The sequence below is a fragment of the Staurois parvus genome, unplaced genomic scaffold, assembly GCF_062004578.1.
Source record: "Staurois parvus isolate SC_StPar_1 unplaced genomic scaffold, SC_StPar_1.0 ptg000017l, whole genome shotgun sequence".
NCBI classification, from domain to species: Eukaryota; Metazoa; Chordata; class Amphibia; order Anura; family Ranidae; genus Staurois; species Staurois parvus.
This window is the reverse complement of record NW_028317813.1, coordinates 16,785,453-16,804,171: the sequence shown is the minus strand read 5'-3', so window position 1 is coordinate 16,804,171 and position 18,719 is coordinate 16,785,453. Positions and strand designations below refer to the sequence as shown.

Below are 18,719 nucleotides of genomic sequence, written 5' to 3'. Positions count from 1 at the left end.
GTCTGGTACTAATAACCGTGCCATGTTCAAAGTCACTTAAATCCTTTTTCTTCCCCATTCTGATGCTCGTTTCCAACTTAAGCCAGTTGTCTTCACCATGTCCACATGCCTAAATGCATTGAGTTGCTACCATGTGATTGGCTGATTAGCGACTTGTGTTACCAAGCAATTGAACAGGTGTACCTAATAAAGTAGCCTCATCACCACCATACCAGTTTCCTGATCACCGCCATACCCCAAACCAACACCCTGATCACTGCCATATACCATACCACCACCCTAATCACCTCCATACACCATACCAGCACCCTGATCACCGCCATACCTCATACGAGCATCCTGATCACTGCTATACTTCATATCAGCATCTTGATCACCGTCATGCCGTATACCAGCATCCTGATCACCGCATATGCCATACCAGCGTCCTGATCACCACCATACCCCATACCAGGATTTTGATCACCGCCATACCCTATGCTAGCATCATGATCACAGCCATACCCCGTACCAGCATCCTGATCACCCCCATAACAGCATCCTGGCTACTGCCATACCAGCTTCCTGATCACCGCCATACCTCACTCTAATGTCCTGATCACCATCATACCCCATACCAACGTACCAACATCCTGATCACTGCCATATGCCATACCAGCAGTGGTGTATTTAGGTTTTGTGCTGCCTTAGGCAACACAAAAATTGGACGACCACCCCGCGGAGAGAGGCTGAGAATGACCAACAACACCCTTGCCCCCCCACCTGAGGGAGCCTTGCACTAACAGACATATCCCCCCCATTGAGAGAGAGAGAAAGACACTCACCTTCACAGCTACGGACATCCCTGGGAATGAGAGTCGGGCTCTGCATACACCATCAAGCAGCCCGTAGCCTCACTCGGATCCCACCTGGTTCCCATGCCGCATGTGTTCCTTCTTCTGACCATTTTTCTGAGGGGCAGTGCAAATGCCTTGTTTGCCTTGTGGTAAATACACCCCTGCATACCATTTTAGGATCTCAACTGATCAATTTTCCAATATATATCCCATAGTTTGTAGACTCTATAGCTTTCACACAAAATAAATAATATAATGTGTTTGGGGTTATTTTTGCCCCCAAAATGTAGCAGAATACATTTTGACTAAAATGTATGAAGAAAAAATATCTATTTGCAAAATTGTATAACAAAAACTAAGCAAAAAATGTTTTTTTCTTTTCCAAATTTTTTCATTTATATAGCAAAACATTAAAAACCCAGTGGTGATCAAATACCACCAAAAGAAAGTTCTATCTGTCTCAAAAAAAGGATAAACATTTCATATGGATACAGTGTTACATGACTGAGTAATTGTCACTCAAAGTGTGATAGTGCTGACAGCTGAAAATTGGCCTGGACTGGAAGGGGGTGAAAGTGTCCAGACTTGAATTGGTTAAAGCAACCTGACAAGAAAAAAAAGGTCTTCAAAGAGAACTGTGGGATTGCTTTTTTTTTCCATCATACTTACCTAGGTGCAGGGGCAGACTGACCATTTGGAAACTCGGGCACCGCCCGAGGGCCCGGGGTCAGTATGGGGCCCCATGAGATGCCCCTGGTACCTTTTTCACAGGCTTTTTTGAGTTTGGGCAAGGACACAGGGGCCCCATGATCCACTATTGCCCGGGGGCCCCATGAGTTGTCAGTCCGCCCTTGCCTAGGTGGATGCAGCATCGGACCGATGCTGCATCTATCCCCTGCCAGCTCTAAGGGTGAGAACTCAGAGATCACATGACCACTTATTGCTGAGTTCTCGCAGCCACTTTGAGCAGAGAGCCATTGCTGTCAGTCACTGCTGAAGCCCGCTGTCAGGTGAAAAAGGGGTCGCAGGAGTGCAGAACAAACTGCACTCCTGTGATTCACAGGAGAAGTATAGCCAAAAGAGCTTTGGCTGTACTTCTCCTTTAAATAAAATGCTGCTCTGTGTAACTCCTCATTAATCTTTAAACCAGAGCTTCACCTAAAAGGGGAAGTTCAGCTTTAAGGACTGCTCCCCCGCTCCTCATTAAGGATTGGCACCTTTAGGGGGCGGGGGGAAGCGGGTACCCGATTTTGACAGGTACCCACTCCCACTTCCGGTCCGATCGCCTAGGTGACCGGAAGCGGAAGGTGTCCTCCCTCCCTCCCTCCCTGTAGTCTATTGGGACACGTGACAGGTCCCAGAAGACTAAAGGAACATTCATGAAGCGCAGCGCTACTCGCACATGCGCAGTCGGTACCCGGCTGTGAAGCCGCAAGCTGTCACAGCTGGGTGCCCACACTGAAGATGCCGGCCTCCTGGAATACAGGACGGCTGGTGAAACGGGCTGTGGGACACACCCGGCAGGACCGAGGGACAGGTAAGTGGCTGTTTTTTAAAGGTCAGCAGCTACAATTTTTGTAGCTGCTGACTTTTATTTTTTGACAGTGTAAGCAGAACTCTGCTTTAATATACTTTTATCAGCCCTAATTACCTCCTTATTCTCCTTACCTATTCAATTATTATTTTCCTGCTGATTTTATTTGTTGTTCGCATCTATTTTATTAAACATGAATATTTGAACTTCGTTCGTTTTATTAATATTTTTACACATTTAATATACTGTATTTTTCGCTCCATAAGACGCACTTTCCCCCCTCCAAAAAATGGGGGAAAATGACTGTGTGTCTTATGGAGCGAATATGGAGCAGCCGGCTTGGTATTCCCCCCATTGCCACCGCCGTTTTAGAATACTGTGCAGAAGAACCTGCTCCTCGGTCCTACCTGTTTCTCTGTCCAGCGGTGTCCTGCTTTCACCGGCCATCTTCTCTCCCTGGTGCCAGCATCTGCAGTGTGGGCGCCCAGCTGTGACAGGGTACCTGTCAAATTCTGGTACCCCCTCCCCCCCTCCCCAAAGGTCTGCAGTCTCTGGTCATCTCCTGTACTATGTCCGCAGTCTCTGGTCATCTCCTGTACTATGTCAGCAGTCTCTGGTCATCTCCTGTACTATGTCAGCAGTCTCTTGTCATCTCCTGTAGTATGTATACAGTCTCTGGTCATCTCCTGTACTATGTCTGCAGTCTCTGGTCATCTCCTGTACTATGTCTGCAGTCTCTGGTCATCTCCTGTACTATGTCTGCAGTCTCTGGTCATCTCCTGTACTATGTCTGCAGTCTCTGGTCATCTCCTGTACTATGTCTGCAGTCTCTGGTCATCTCAAGTACTATGTCTAAAGTCTCTGGTCATCTCATGTATTATGTCTGCAGTCTCTGGTCATCTCCTGTACTATGTCTGCAGTCTCTGGTCATCTGTAGTATGTCCGCAGTCTCTGGTCATCTCCTGTACTATGTCTGCAGTCTCTGGTCATCTGTAGTATGTCCGCAGTCTCTTGTCATCTGTAGTATGTCCGCAGTCTCTGGTCATCTGTAGTATGTCCGCAGTCTCTGGTCATCTGTAGTATACCCGCAGTCTCTGGTCATCTGCTGTACTATGTCCACAGTCTATGGTCATCTGCTGTACTATGTCCACAGTCTCTGGTCATCTGCTGTACTATGTCCACAGTCTATGGTCATCTCTTGTACTATGTCTGCAGTCTCTGGTCATCTCCTGTACTATGTCCACAGTCTATGGTCATCTCCTGTACTATGTCTGCAGTCTCTGGTCATCTCCTGTACTATGTCTAAAGTCTCTGGTCATCTCACGTGCTATGTCTGCAGTCTCTGGTCATCTCCTGTACTATGTCCACAGTCTATGGTCATCTCTTGTACTATGTCTGCAGTCTCTGGTCATCTCCTGTACTATGTCTGCAGTCTCTGGTCATCTCCTGTACTATGTCCGCAGTCTCTGGTCATCTCACGTACTATGTCTAAAGTCTCTGGTCATCTCATGTATTATGTCTGCAGTCTCTGGTCATTTCCTGTACTATGTCTGCAGTCCAACATTAAAAAAACCCACTTTATTTAGTGTAAATATCTTTGTAACGCTTTGTACCAGATTCATAATATCAGTGTAATTTTAAACAGGACAAACTATAGAATAAAATGTGCACTTGTTATCTGCTGTAACACTATTTTTAAACTAACACTGCTCAAAAAAAGAAAAAGTGCATATTGTTTAGTTTTTGACGTTTAATTGATTAAGGAAAATAAAAAATAACTCTTGCAAAACAATAATTACAAAAAAAAAGCTTTGTTTAAAAAAAAAACGAAAGCACATGTATTACCTCGTTATCTTAAGCCTAGTACACAGGATGAGAAAATCGGACAAACAAAAACATGTTCGGAACGATCATCCAATAATCTGATCGTTAGTACACAGCTTTCGAAAGCTGATCACGACAGTTCACTGAAAATATCCAAAGGCACAAGCACAAAAATCTTTCTTGCAAGATAACAGAACAAACAATTTTCATGTAATTAGTATAGTATTTGCATGAAAAAAATTAAGTGACCAAGACCACGCATGCTCAGAAATGAAAGAATACATTACAATACAACACATTACATCACTTCTGAAGTCATCTTACAAGAAATTGAGTAACCTATTCATTTTTGATATGAGACTAGCAGGCCAAAAAAAAAAACAACAGATGACCATCTGTCTGATATTCTCATTGTGTGTACCAGGCTTTAAAGTGATATTAAAGGCATTAGAAACATTAAAAAGTGACAGCAGGAGAAGACCAAGTGGTCCATTGAGTTTGCCTGAGTTTTTTTTTTGTGTGTATGTGTATTTGTCTTGGGGGGGGTTGTTTTTTTTGTTAACTTTTTTTGGTCTGAGTATAGATGTGGCTCACTACCTCTGCTGGAAGAGTATTCCAAGCATCAACTACTCTTTCAGTAAAATAGTACTTTCTGAGATTAGTTTTGAACTACTTTCCTCCAGTTAGTTTAAGATCATGTCCCCATGTTCTTGATTTTGGTTTCATGTTTAAAATACTACCCTACTGAACTTTATTCACCCCCTTGATTTATTTAAAGGTTTCAATCACGTCTCCCCTTTTCCTTCTTTCCTCCAGATTGTACATGTTAAGTTTCTGAAGGTGCTCTTGATATGTTTTACTTGATATGTTTTATTCCCTAGAACTTTCACTATTTTTCTTACCCGTCTCTGGACTCATTCTATCTTATCAATATCTTTTTGTAAGTGAGGTCTCCAGAACTGGACATAGTATTCTAAATGAGGTATAACTGAAGATCTATATAGGGGAATCAGGACCTCCTTCCTCCTGCTGGTGACCCCACTAGTGATGCATCCTAGAATTCTATTTGCTTTCCCTACTGCCTGGCTACATTGTTTGCTCATTTTGCAATCATCTGAAATAAGTACCCCCAAGTCTTTTTCCTCTGAAGTGCCATCCAACAATATACCCCAATGTTGTACTCTCTCAAGGGATTATTTTTCCCTAGGTGCATTATTTTACATTTAGAAACATTGAACTGCAATTTCTACTTGTTTGTCCAATCTTCCAGCAATGCCAAATCATGGTCCATGTTACAGACACCTCCAGGGATATCAACCCTATTACACACCTTTGTGTGATTAGCAAAAAGACATACCTTACCCAACAAACCTTTAGTTATATCACTTAAATATAGATTAAATAGAACCGGACATGGTACAGAGCCTTGGGGTACACCACTAGTGACTGGTCTCTTTTCTGAGTGAACCCCATTTACAACAGCACTCTAGTATCTATCCTTTAGCCAGCTGCATATCCACTGAACCACCCAAAGGTTAACTTCTAGCTTGTACAACTTTTGTATTGGATCATTATGTGGAACTGTATCAAATGCCTTGCTGAAATCAAGATATGCTATGTCCACAGCACCACCCTGGTCCAAAACATTGGTAATATAGTAAAAAAAATAATCAGATTAGTCTGACATGATCTGCACTCAGTAAAGCCATTCTGCTTTGGATCCAACAAGTTGTGTGTTTTTAAGTATTCAATTATCCTTCTTTTCAGGGGTGATTCCATTAACTTGACTACATTTTTTGTAATAGCAAACATGTCATACTTACCTGCTCTGTGCAATTGTTTTGCACAGAGCTGCCCTGATCCTCCTCTTCTCAGGTCCCACGCCGGTGTTCCTAGCCTCTCCCTCCTTCCTAGTGCCCCCAGAGCAAACAGCTTGTTATGGGGCACCCGAGCATGCTTGATCCTGAGTAGCTGCTCTGTCTATCCATTCAGACACAGAGTGCAGCTCGGACCCGAACCCCATTCTTTCCTTCAGTGGCTCACTGGCTGTGTTTGACAGTAGTGGGAGCCAATGCATGAAGGTAAAAAAACCTTGTGCCTTTACAACCACTTTAAGTAATGAAAAAGTTATCACAGAATAAACAGGTCTATATCAGAAATGTAAAAGTGGCTCTGGTACATTAAGGGTAAATAGGTGTGAAAGGCGAAGTGATAATGGGGGTCATTAATGAACAGTATGAGTATCTTTCATAAAAGGTGTATGAATATCTTAAAATGTGATTCCTTACAGGTACCGGGCGGACTGACCATTTGGAAACTCGGGCACTGCCCGAGGGCCCGGGATCAGTAGGGGGCCCCATGAAATGCCCTTGGTACCTTTTTCATAGGCTTTTTTGAGTTTGGGCAAGGACACAGGGGCCCCATGATCCCCTATTACCCAGGGGCCCCATGAGTTGTCAGTCCGCCCCCGACAGGTACAGTATGTCTATTTCATCTAAGAAGTTGGTGAATGATTCCACCATACATAATTCCAACAGATATGTTCTATTTTTATCAGAGGTTTCCGATTTCTCCAGGACAAAAACATACGTTTGACAGAAAATCATTGTTTTTCTACTAACTGACTAATCTACAATTTAATCAGAAGAAATACGAGAATAATAGCACATTGGTATTTTCACTATGAAATATTTTACATAAATCAAAACCAAATGTAAAAATCTTTTATGGACAGAGATCTAGCAACAACAATAAGGACATTTTTAAACTACCTGTCCAAATTCGGTAAATATATTTCAAAGGGTAAAAGAGAACATATTTGAAAATAACACAATCAGGCTTAAAAAACCAAATGTGTTTTAAATCATTACTTGAAACAGCTATGTGGCCTTGTGACATAGACCACCATTTTCTTATATGATCTCTTTATGTACATTTTTATTTGGTGAATCATAGGTCTCAGAAGGTTTGTGTAAAAAAAAAACCTGTATTTTACTTCATAAATTGAATTTATTGTAATTGTCTTTAGAGACCATGTAAATAAATAAATTAAAACAATAAAAGCAGATTGTTAAAAATTTGAAAAAACATAATCTTTTCAATGTACAGTATGACCACATTTCAATGCCTTTTTTTATTCATGAATTTGTAGGAGGGAGCTCAAGCCTTTTGGAGTGAAAGTTTCCATCATTAATCCTGATTTCTTTAGAACATCAATTCTGATTTCCGAAGTAATAAAAGCCCGTGTCACAGACATTTGGAAAAAACTGCCTCTGAACCTAAAAAATGCCTATGGGGAAAAGTATTATCAACAATGTAAGTAATAAAGACTTAAAATATATAAAATCTCATTGCGTGGGTGCTGTATAACATTAATTAATATTTACTTCTGATAGTTATGTAGAAGACTATGCAAAACACTGCTAGAAAGTAAAATGGCACTCACAAGTAGAAAACCTTTTATCTACGATTTGCCAGGTTTGGATGACATTCAAGGTAACAGAAAAAAAAATGCACATCGTTGAGACACAAACATTGAAGAAGAATGACAGATCAATTTCTGTAGGCATCATCAATACTGTACTTTTTATCTATAGCCATGTCTGAATTGAAAGTACAGGTAAAGCTTACCAAAATGACAGCGTAGATGCAAGTGAGGAGTCAAGTTGAAAGCCAGGTCCATTTTTGGCAAAGTAATCACCTGTCATGGGGGAAATGGACAGGGGGTCATAGTCCTTCACGCTAGTAGAAGGGCTATATACACTTTATACTGTATATATATTTACAGTATATAGAAGTTGTTTTAGGTTGGTGGCCCTGAGTGGAGATACTTCAGCATTCAGATATCTAAAGCAAGATCCACAGTCAGAGACAAATGCTGTGCATTATATAGCTTCATCTTGTACATCCTTTAGACCTAGGATTACAGTGTTTGGCAAAGGGAAGTCTTCTACAACCAACCAACAACACACACCTATGACAGTGCCTACCAATCAACTAGGTACTATGGCATGCTTTGCATGGTACACTTTTTTAGCCAAAATTAATTGGTTTAATTCTTAGGCTAATGTTCCTCCCTGTCACCTGTTTAAACAGTGCGCCTCATAATTGACAGGGTGGACCTTAAAATAAGGCTAAAAATATAAATACTATTTATAATGAATTTATACTTTTATTTTAAGAGGTCTATTCTTTAGACCTTGAAGAAAGGGAGATGCAGAAGATAAAGACTAAGGGAAATTTAGTTCGAAATTATGCTGATCAGCCTATATCTAATATGGCAACCCTCTGAACCAAAAGCACTCTCCATTGATAGGAACAGAAAGCATAGGTCATCAGTTCCCAGTGAGTAACATTTATGTTGCTGTTGTGTCCAAATATTAGAATGATTTCTAAAACATAGTATTCCCTATTATTCTCGACAACTTACCAGCCTTTCTGCACAGAAACCTAGGGCCATGGGACCATAGGGCCATCCTGGAATTGTGGTCTTCAAAAATCATCAACCTAAATTGCTTTTGCATGAAATTATTTTTTGTCTGGAATCAACAAAGAAAAAATAATTGACTACTGCTCAGTGGCAGAAAAATTAAAAAAAAACAAAAAACAACAAAATAGTATTTCAGGTGACAGCAGCCACTACAGAACTTCTTAGAATTCACTTCCTAGTAATGAACATTGTTAGCAAGTCATTCGTATACAAACCTTTTATATCTGGTCTATGAAAGATATTAAAGGGAAGTGTTTTTTTTTTCTTTACAGATTGTGGATTTGTTAATAAGCTATGTTCCATGACCAACCCAAAAATCACAGTTGTTACAGATTGTATGGAGCATGCGCTAACTGCAGTGCACCCATGGACACGTTACTCTGCTGGCTGGTATGCCAAACTGATCTATATGCCCTTGTCTTATCTTCCCTCATGTGTGGCAGATTCTTTTCTCGACTCCTCCCCAGATCTACCTAAATGAGAAACTATGAAGCATGAAGAAAAGCTTATCCAACCTTCCAAGGCAATGGAATCTTTTTAAGATCTATTTTACTTTAATCAACCACACATTTCTATTAATGTGACCTTGCACCCATCATACTTTATCTATATCAATCTCTCTCTCTCTTTCTCTTTCTCTTTCTCTTTCTCTTTCTCTTTCTCTCTCTCTCTCTGAATATGTATGTATACACACACACACAGTGCTCAGCATAAATGAGTACTCCCCAACAAATTTGTCAGAAAACCTTTCCATTCCTTTCAGAATCAACATGGGACACTATACTACAAAATACTCCTACAAATGTGGGCCATTGATTCCAACAAGATTTGTTAATTTGCACACACAAAAAAGTATTTTTCCTAACAAATTCATTCCAGACCATGTTGCAAAGAAGAATACAGCCCAATGACAGTCTTAGGAGCAAAGCTAAATTTTAGATAAAATCCTAATTAACAAGAATTCAACTTATTCATTAAACGGGTGTCCAGCAGACAGTTGGTTATAAAAGGGCATTACTTAACAAAGAAAACCCCTTCCCATTTAATGTTGTCAGCAATGGCACCACATGGAAGAGAAATGTCACAAGGCCTGAGAAAGAAAATAAGTTCTTTACACAAGAAAGGTGAAGGCTACAAAAAGGTCAGCAAAGCTTTACTTATCAGTTAAAATACTGCAGCAAAATTGATACAAAAAATGTAACAAAGATGGAACTGCAACCTTCTCACAGAGATATCCAGGCTGTCTACTGAAGTTAACACCTAGACAGGAGAGTCTTCTGATGAGAAGGGTTGAAGAAAATTGCCTTGCAAGTTCACTGCAGTTACCTAAAGAAGTAGAAAACCATACTGGGGTGGTTGTTTCCCGTGACACAATACGTACACTGCAGAGGAATGGCATGCATGGGTGTCTTCCACGAAGGAAGCCTCTCCTAAATCTCCTAAAGCTCATGCACAAAAAAGCCCACCTAGAATTTGCCAGGGCCCATGCTGAAAAAGAAGAAGACTACTGGGACTCTGTACTCTGGAGTGATGAGACTAAGGTAAATGTTTTTGGAACTGATGGCTTCAAAACTGTATGGCGTCACAAAGGTGAAGAGTACAAAGAAAAATGCATGGTGCCTACAGTGAAACATGGTGGTGTCCTTCTATGGTGCTGTATGAGTGCTGCTGGTGTCAGGGAGCTGCATTTCATTAATGGTATCATGAATTCACAGATGTACTGCTCTATATTGAAAGAGATGATGCTATCATTACTCTGTGCCCTTGGTCGTCATGCACTTTTCCAACATGACAATGATCCAAAACACACATCTAAGGCCACTGTTACATTTCTGAAGAACAGGGTGAAATTCATTCAGTTGCCAAGTATGTCTTCTGATCTGAAACCAATCGAACACCTAAGGGGAGTTCTGAAGAGACAAGTTGATCATCACTCTCCATCCAGCATCCAGGTTCTAAAAGAGGTCGTTCTTGAAGAATGGAAAAAGATATTGCAATATGTCGCCAACGTGTTCATTCTATACCTAGAAAACTTGGTGCTGTCCTTAGAAATCATGGAGGTCATACAAAATACTGGATGGAGTAGTTTTTTTGTGTGGTGCATTCATTTTTGTATCAACTAATTTGAGTAAAACTGAAGATTATGTAAGCTAAGTTATATTATTAACCTTACTTTCATGTAATGAGCTAAACAAATGTTCTATAAAACCCAGTTTTGTCAAAATTTTGGAAATTGTTCTTGTGAGATATTGATTAAAATCTTACTTTCAAAGTGGCGTGCTCATTTATGCAGAGCAGTGTGTGTGTGTGTATATAAAAATCACCCCCCCCCCCCCATGCATTACATTGTAACACATAGCACTTGGACATATGTTTTAATATATAAAATGCATGAATTGAACACACTTGAAGCATCTCTGTGCCTCCTCAGGGTTATTTCCTTACAATACAGATTCAATTTTGTTGTATCCATAGGGATTATTGGAACTGGCATTCAGTATCCATCTGAGACCGTTATACAGTAGTAGATCTGCACTGATGCCAATTATCAATGGTTGGAAAACCCTAACACTAAGAACTTTCATAAGTTCATAAGTTCAGTGACATAACTGACTTTATTTTATTGTGTATGTGTTCCAACTTTCTATGGTGAGAAAGAGAAACACCTTCTAGAAGAGTATGTCGGTTGAAGACCCAGCCACACTCAGTTATACAGAGGATGAGGAAATCATGTGCACCAAAATTGGTAGACAAACTCACTAATATGTTTTTCACTACTGCTTGTAATATACTGTTGGAAAGTCAATGATGTTAGAAGGATTGCCTAAAGCAGGGTTTTTCAACTGGGGTTCTGAAATTTCTTTTGCAGTTGCCACCCCCACCCTCCAAAAGCTGCAGGCTGTGTAAGAACTCCTCATCTCCAGAAATCAGAAACTATAGCTAGCTAAAGACAGACCAGCAAGATTTTGGTCAGTGTGTGTCCATCCCTGATTGATAGTAGTCGATCATCTGATTGACATCTGTTGAAGGGACATGCTGGGAAACATTTGCAGGAGCCGCTGTCAAATACAACATCTCAGTAGAGGGGATTTCTCCATCCACCTCATATGTGTAGTTGGTACAATCTGTCTGTCATATACTAACCTTTTATATCTGGTCTATGAAAGATATTAAAGAGAAAAGTTTTTTTTTTCTTTTTAACGATTGTGAATTTGTCAATAAGCTATGTTCCATGACCAACCCAAAAATCACAGTTGTTACAGATTGTATGAGTACCTAAGAATAGAATCTTAGGTCTGTTTTAACTAACAGACTTTTCTTTGTTCCCACATATTATTTTAAAGGATAAGTTTACCATTACAAACATAAACAAAAAAAATAAATGTGCATATTTTTGCAGGTAAACAAATATGCTTTTAATATTTTTCTTTGTTAGGAGCCTGTAAAGCATTGCACCCATGAGCAGCAGATCGTGGGTGTAATGCTAAAGTACTGCAGATTGTCTGTATATTTGTCTGCCCGTACCTCTGATACAGGCAGGCACTTGCACAATGACAAGAAGCTCAGTGAACTACCTAGAAAGCTCAACAGTGCTCTGGTAGTTAATTGAGAACTATAAGCCGACAGCCGCAAAGGCTGTCAGAACTTGTAGTTTTCCTTTTCATAGAATACTGTGAATGAATGATGGGGCCGGGCGGGCAGAACCCTGCATTGCCACTTTTTTTCAAACTTTGACAGCCAGAGCAGGGAGAAGATCCCCTGCTAGCCGTCAAAACAGGGGAGCGGAGGCCAGTGCATCTCCAACATGTTACATTTTATACCCTGAATATGGGTGTAACCAGGGCCATGGCTAAGGGGATACCACAAGTCCTCCTGTACAGGGCCCAGGCCAGCAGGGGGGCAAAGGCAGCTGCATGAATTGGATGTGGGCAGGGAGGGTGGACGGCAAGGTGATGGTGGTTGGGGGGCTATTTCTGGAACTGATCCGCTGTATGGCTCTCTTTGCAGCAGATGAAAGCTGGATTCTTCTCCTCTCTCTTTAGCTGGCTTTAGCTGGCAAAGGGCTTGCTTTTAGCAAAGGGCTTGGTGCACATGTTGTGATGTCTCTGTTTTTTTTTTTTCTATTATTAAAGTAGAACTCCAACCACAAATAATGAGATAAAAATGAACAGCCCATTTAAGATAAAATAACAAAAACACAAAAACAGCTGCAATATTCAGCATCATTTCACAGATTTCCACCTTTTTTAGTCCTTTTTTCTTCCACTAGATGCCTCAGTCTGATGGACAGCATCATTCAACCCAATTCCTTTTGAGCCTTAGCAGCCTAGAGCCACCCCAGCCTGTGACTGGACAGTGAAAGGACAATGTCAGGAACATGTACTTTCTTCCAGCCATCTAGCCTGACCACATTGTTTTTCCACATGCCATTCAGCCTGACACTGTGGACTCTGCCTGCTACTCACACTGTTGTCTGTATGCCTGCAGCTTAGTCTGAGACCAGTGCTCATGTTGTACTATCACCAGCTGGCTGGTCTGTGTTCACTAAGCCTCTGTTTATGCTAACGTTTTGCTCTCCTGGTTCACCTTGCCTGAGATCTTGCCAACAATTTTTAAGTCCCCATCGCTAGCAGTGGCCTTTTGCGGAATAGGGGTGTTTCAGTGAGCTTCTCTTCTCCTCAGATGGATGCATTGTGCTTCTGAATGCATTTTAGGGTCCATATAGGGTAACCTGTGTTTTGAGAAGGCCTAGGTCTCTGACAGCCAGTGGTCTTTGACAGCCAGCAGAACAGGTCCCAGTGATAGGCCTTTGAACTGTGCAATATACTCCAGTATAGAAGGCTCATGAGTTTTGAGGTACCCTGGCATCAGTGTTTTCATGCCTCCTAAAGACCTCATTGAAATGTTATACCCCAGTGTTGGTGTATCTATTATTTGGATGGAGTCTGGAAGTGATTTTTTTGGCAAACTTGGGAGGGGCAGCTGGCCTGTTATCTGATCTTGGTGGAGGGGCACTCAATTAGTCTGCAGACCCCAGTGGAAGGACACCAGGCCTACTATTAGGTGCTGACGGCAGGACACCTGGTCAGTTTCCAGACCCCGGTAGCAGAACTTGTCACCATATCCCTGTTCTACAGGTAACTTTGTCTCTAAGGATACTCCACAAGGCAATGTATTGCACCAATAGGAATCCAGCGCGTGATTTATAGATTTGGACTTTTTTTTCCGTGATGATTTCTGTATATGGTCACCAGGATTTATCAAAGGACTTGCTGCTCCTTAGAACCTAACTCCATGTTTACTGTGACCAAGCGGGCCCAAACTAACTATTTCCTTCACTAACAGATAATCCCAATTGGCATGCTGTATAAACTGTTTGTAGCATCAGCTAAATACAGTGTACAGTCCTGTGCTCCAGCTGCAGTAAAGGAACTTCTTGCTTCCAGAACAAAACTGAGTTGGACTCAGCACTGCTCAGCCATGTTCTGGGAGCAGGATGGGAAGTCTCCATACTGCCGCCACACCACGACGCTATATACTGTATGTAGCCAATACTTCATACAGTTTGTACAGCACTCCCAGTGGGCTCCCAGTGGGCTCATCTGTTAGTGAAGGATATAGTTTGTTTGGGCCAACTTGGCCCAAACAAGCTTTTTGAATTGGAACTAAATTCACCTAAACAACTGTGTCTCACCTTGTCCTTCCCTCTCCCTCTTCCAAAAATGCTATTTTTTTTTCACCTCTTTTTTTGTTGTATGTTTTTTTTGCTTTTGGGTTTCCAGCCTACAGGTGCCTTGCTGCCTCCCGATCGGTACGTCACAACTATCCCAGAAGGCAGTGTGTTGGTTAGCTGCAATTTGTGCTTATGTGTGATGGCTGTCCACACGTGCAGAAATGTCACTGGGCACTACAGTACCCATCCACCAGAAGCTGGGGCATTTGTGCACTCGCTTTTTTTTTCTTTTTTTTGGCAGAGTGGAACAAGGGAAGGGGGACGTCGTTTGCCTGTAGTTGAGTTCTCCTTTAAAGTGGTTGTAAAGGCTCAAGGTTTTTTACCTTCATGTATTCTATCAACTAGTGACTTGTTCACACTGCCTGCAGGCTATTCATCCATTGTAGCATTCAGGCTGTTGTCAGTTTCTGCATGCAGTGAGCTGTGGTGAGAGGGCGGTGCAATGTGTTTTTCAGCACATTGCACTGTTCACTTTGTTTTTTTTAATTTAACTTTATTTGAAGTGCACAAGGTGACAGTTCATTCATGTCTCCGAACAGCAGCACTGTGCTGCAGTGTGGTGGCATTCAGTGTCTGCATTTTACCACCGCACCTCTTGGCTGCATTGCAGTGTGAGAGGTGACCAGGGTTGATTCAATGCCGGAAAACACAGATCACCGAACTGCATGCATGAATGAGGCTAAAGGCCAGTTCATACTACAAAAACGCACTCCGGATGCATTCGGGATACATTTTTGCTTACAGTTCACACCACACGCAGTTCCAGTGCAGCTCTGATGCAGTTTGCTATGTTCCAGTATGGTTCTGTGTAGAACAAATACAGCGTTCTATTTTTTTTCTGCACCAGAAACTGACTGGAACTGACTGCACTGGTGTGAGCTAGGACCATTGAAGTACATGGAAAATACTCTGCATGCATTTTTGATGCAGAAAAAAAAAATTGCACTGGACTGCATGTCAGGGATGCGGGTGTGACCAGAAGTGTGTGGACTGACACAGGGAAACGTAGGCTTCAGATTTAGTAAATAATATAATTTATTGAGACTAACAATACAAATATAAACGCAGTGCACCAAACCCCAAGCTAACACAAATACATACAACAAGGTGAAACAAACCCAAACCTAAACTGGTATAGATACACAGGTACATACACATATAGAGCACAACGTAATCAGGCAGGCCGGGTCGGGCAGGTAGGTACAGGAGGAGCAGGCGGAGAGAATGGTCAGGGTCACAAGCCAGGGATCAAACAGGAGAAGTCAGCAGAGGTCAGGATCAGGCAGGGTCGGCAAAAAGTCAGGCAGAAACAGGAATGCAGGTTACAAGATACAGGGGCCCATGGAAAAACACACACCAAGGCCCTGACTGTGAGTCTGGCCATTCCTTAAATACAACCCCTGCAATCAGCTTCAGGTGTTTTGGCTGACTGCAGGGGTGAGTCTCTGATTGCTGAGAGCACCCGCTGGCCAGCCCTGGTACTGCAGCCCACAAGGCAGGTGAGTCCCACCGTTATTGGCAAGTCCATTCCTGACACTGCATCTAGTGTGAACTCGCCCCTAAAGGATAAGTTTGGCTGTAGTAACCTTTAGTAAGTAATGTTACACCCATGTTTACAAAAGTAAAATTACCTTTCCCAGCATAAGATCCCCCCCCCCCCAAAACCTCCCTCCTACTCCGAGCATATATCTCCCCATTCCTTTTCCTAGCGCAAAATATCCCCCACCATCATCCCCATTACCCTTACCAGCACAAACAGCCCCCATCCACTCTCCTGCACAAACCTCTCATCACAGCACAAATGATTGTTACCCCTCCCCCCTCCTTTTATTGTGTACAGTTCCCCCCCCCCCGGCCTGTAGGCCCCCCCCCCCCATCCCCAAATCAAAGGTAACCTCCTATTAATTTCCTGAGAAAAGCAACATAATGATGAACTTGTCTCAAAATAAATTCAGGCACTTACATTGCTTGCTTTTTAAAAAAAAATGTAATAATGAATTAATGATTACAGAGCTGCATTGAATCAGTATTAGGAACCGCACAGGAACCACACCGCATTCCTGTGCAAATCACATGCAAATTGTGTGCGGTGTGATTGGAGCCATACATTATGTATGGCTCCAATCACACCGCACCCGCACCAAAAATGTGCAGGACCCTTTTTGTGGTCTGCACTAGAATTGGATCGCATGGGTATTTACACCCATGCAATCCAATTCTGCATATCGCACCACGTTTTGCGGACCGATTTTAGGGTGTTAACTTAACATACAGACCCGCAGCTGTTCGCATAAACCGGGTGCAATTCTGATGCAATGCGGAATTCGCACAGAAAAAAATGTGAATTCTGCACCACATCAATGTGAACCCAGCCTTAAACCGAAAAACAAAATTGTAATATATTGCAGCTTAGCAATCCTTAGATGTGGTGGCTACATTCGTTTTCTTTTATAGACTTTTCCCCATATGTTTTTACCTGTGATCTAGCCAGACACACACCACCTGTATCAGAGTACCCTTACTCAGGACGAAGGAGCACAGGGGGTACCTTTGGACAACAGCGTTGTCAGTCTGGAGGGGGTAAGTAGTGTTAGATGGACTTGCAGATTTAGATACACTAACAAACTAAAGCTGAATTCCAGCTAGATTTTATAAGCAGGTATAGCAAACAGTTTTGTTCCTGTTGGGATAATTTTACATAAATAAATGAAAACTGACCATTAAAAGCACCTCTGTTAATGGTTTGTAGCTCAATGGTAGTGCTTCTCAATCAAACACAGCACCTCAGTACTCCTGTACACACCCTGTATCTTGGCTCTCTTCCAGTTTCTTGCTGCTCTGTCACTGCCTGCTCCTGCACTGTGCACACATTCATGCTCTGACTTCTGGAGAAGGATTGGGGTCCTCCTGACCACCACACAGAGATCTGGACACTGGGTTGTGTTGCCATCCCTCCCAAAGCAAAAAGGTCCTAAATCATTCCCATAAATAAAGTGATATTGATGTGACACTATATAAAAGTGACATTCATAAACAAATAAACTACTGGAACACAACACGTGCCCCTCTAAAACGACCTCAAATTCGATCAATCCCATACGTGGGACAAAACCATGAGTGATAAAAGCCCCTTGTGTCCAAGATGTGTAAATATGACCCCCACAAACCACCAATCTCAGAAAAAGCAGTAACAATAATGACAATGACCACAAGGAAAGTCCACGTAAAGAACAAGTCCTATAATTGTGGAACAAATGCGGGTAACAACTTCAGATGCAGGTGGTCTCAGGAAATGAATCCGTCACCAGCTGGATTGCCCCCTCACCTCAACACATAGACCCTGTAGGACCAATGTGCTAGAAGAAAAAATGCGCCTTCAAGATGCCTCTGATCTTTAACGGGGTTTCAGCAATGGTGGTGGTAGCCCCCTGTTCACCAATGAAACTCCTGTCTTCCAGTCTCTCTTTACAATTCTCAGCTGTATGCAGCCATCTCATAGCAACCAATATGGGGAAAGACAAAAAAATCTCCCATAGTGTAATAAGCTCAACACTTTTAATGTTAAATTGTATAGCCAGAATGCCCACTCACATGTAATACAAGAATCAATAGCATTTAAACCACATGGTTTTGTTGGGCGTACATATATGGGTGTACCAATATGGCGTCCACTCTGGATATCACGTTACCACGCTCTGTATGACGTTCCGACGCGTTGCGTCACGAATCACGTGACTTCCTCAGGGATAACATGGTGGTGACAGCCAACTCTATTTATAAGAAATCCTGATGATAAGAATTGCAAGGGTGGAACTTTGGCAGCCATTTTACTGGAGTCTGCTCTGAAATCCTGTAATAGCCTATGGTGGCCATTTTGCTGGAGTCAAAAAGCCGATTCCTATAATAGCCTATGGTGGCCATTTTGCTGGGGTCAAAACTCAATCAATGTACTGGCTAGTGAGACCTAAATCCTCTGGGGGAAAGCAGTGAAAAATGAAGTACCGATCTCAGGCAAATGATCTACCTTGATCTTAATGACTAAACTCTCTCCACGTCCAAATCCAAACTACAAAACAAAAACAATAATTTATTTAAAGAAGTAGACCTGTATAAATAAAATGAGAAGCATGACTGATATCTAAAAATCAATAATATATAACTACCTAACAATGAGTGGCCATGGCAAAAAATAAAAAGGTAATCATAAATATAATTTTAATGTAAAAAATATTAGAAACACTGACATAAGCACCATATTATTACATAATTATTACATATTATTACATAAACACCTAGCAATAC

At 41.8% G+C, this 18,719-nt stretch overlaps 1 protein-coding gene across 2 annotated transcripts in view; it reads left to right on the top strand.

Annotated features, from left to right (window-relative positions):
• Positions 1–10,955, top strand: part of LOC149473370 (retinol dehydrogenase 16-like) — a 65,255-nt gene extending 54,300 nt beyond the window's left edge. For both annotated transcript variants that reach the window (XM_089680883.1, XM_089680874.1), the window contains exons 4-5: positions 7,346–7,509; positions 8,956–10,955. In XM_089680883.1, coding sequence (XP_089537009.1) covers positions 7,346–7,509; positions 8,956–9,164 — 373 coding nt within the window. In that variant the 3' untranslated portion in view covers positions 9,165–10,955. The remainder of the gene's footprint in view (positions 1–7,345; positions 7,510–8,955) is intronic.
• The last annotated feature ends 7,764 nt before the right edge of the window (positions 10,956–18,719 follow it).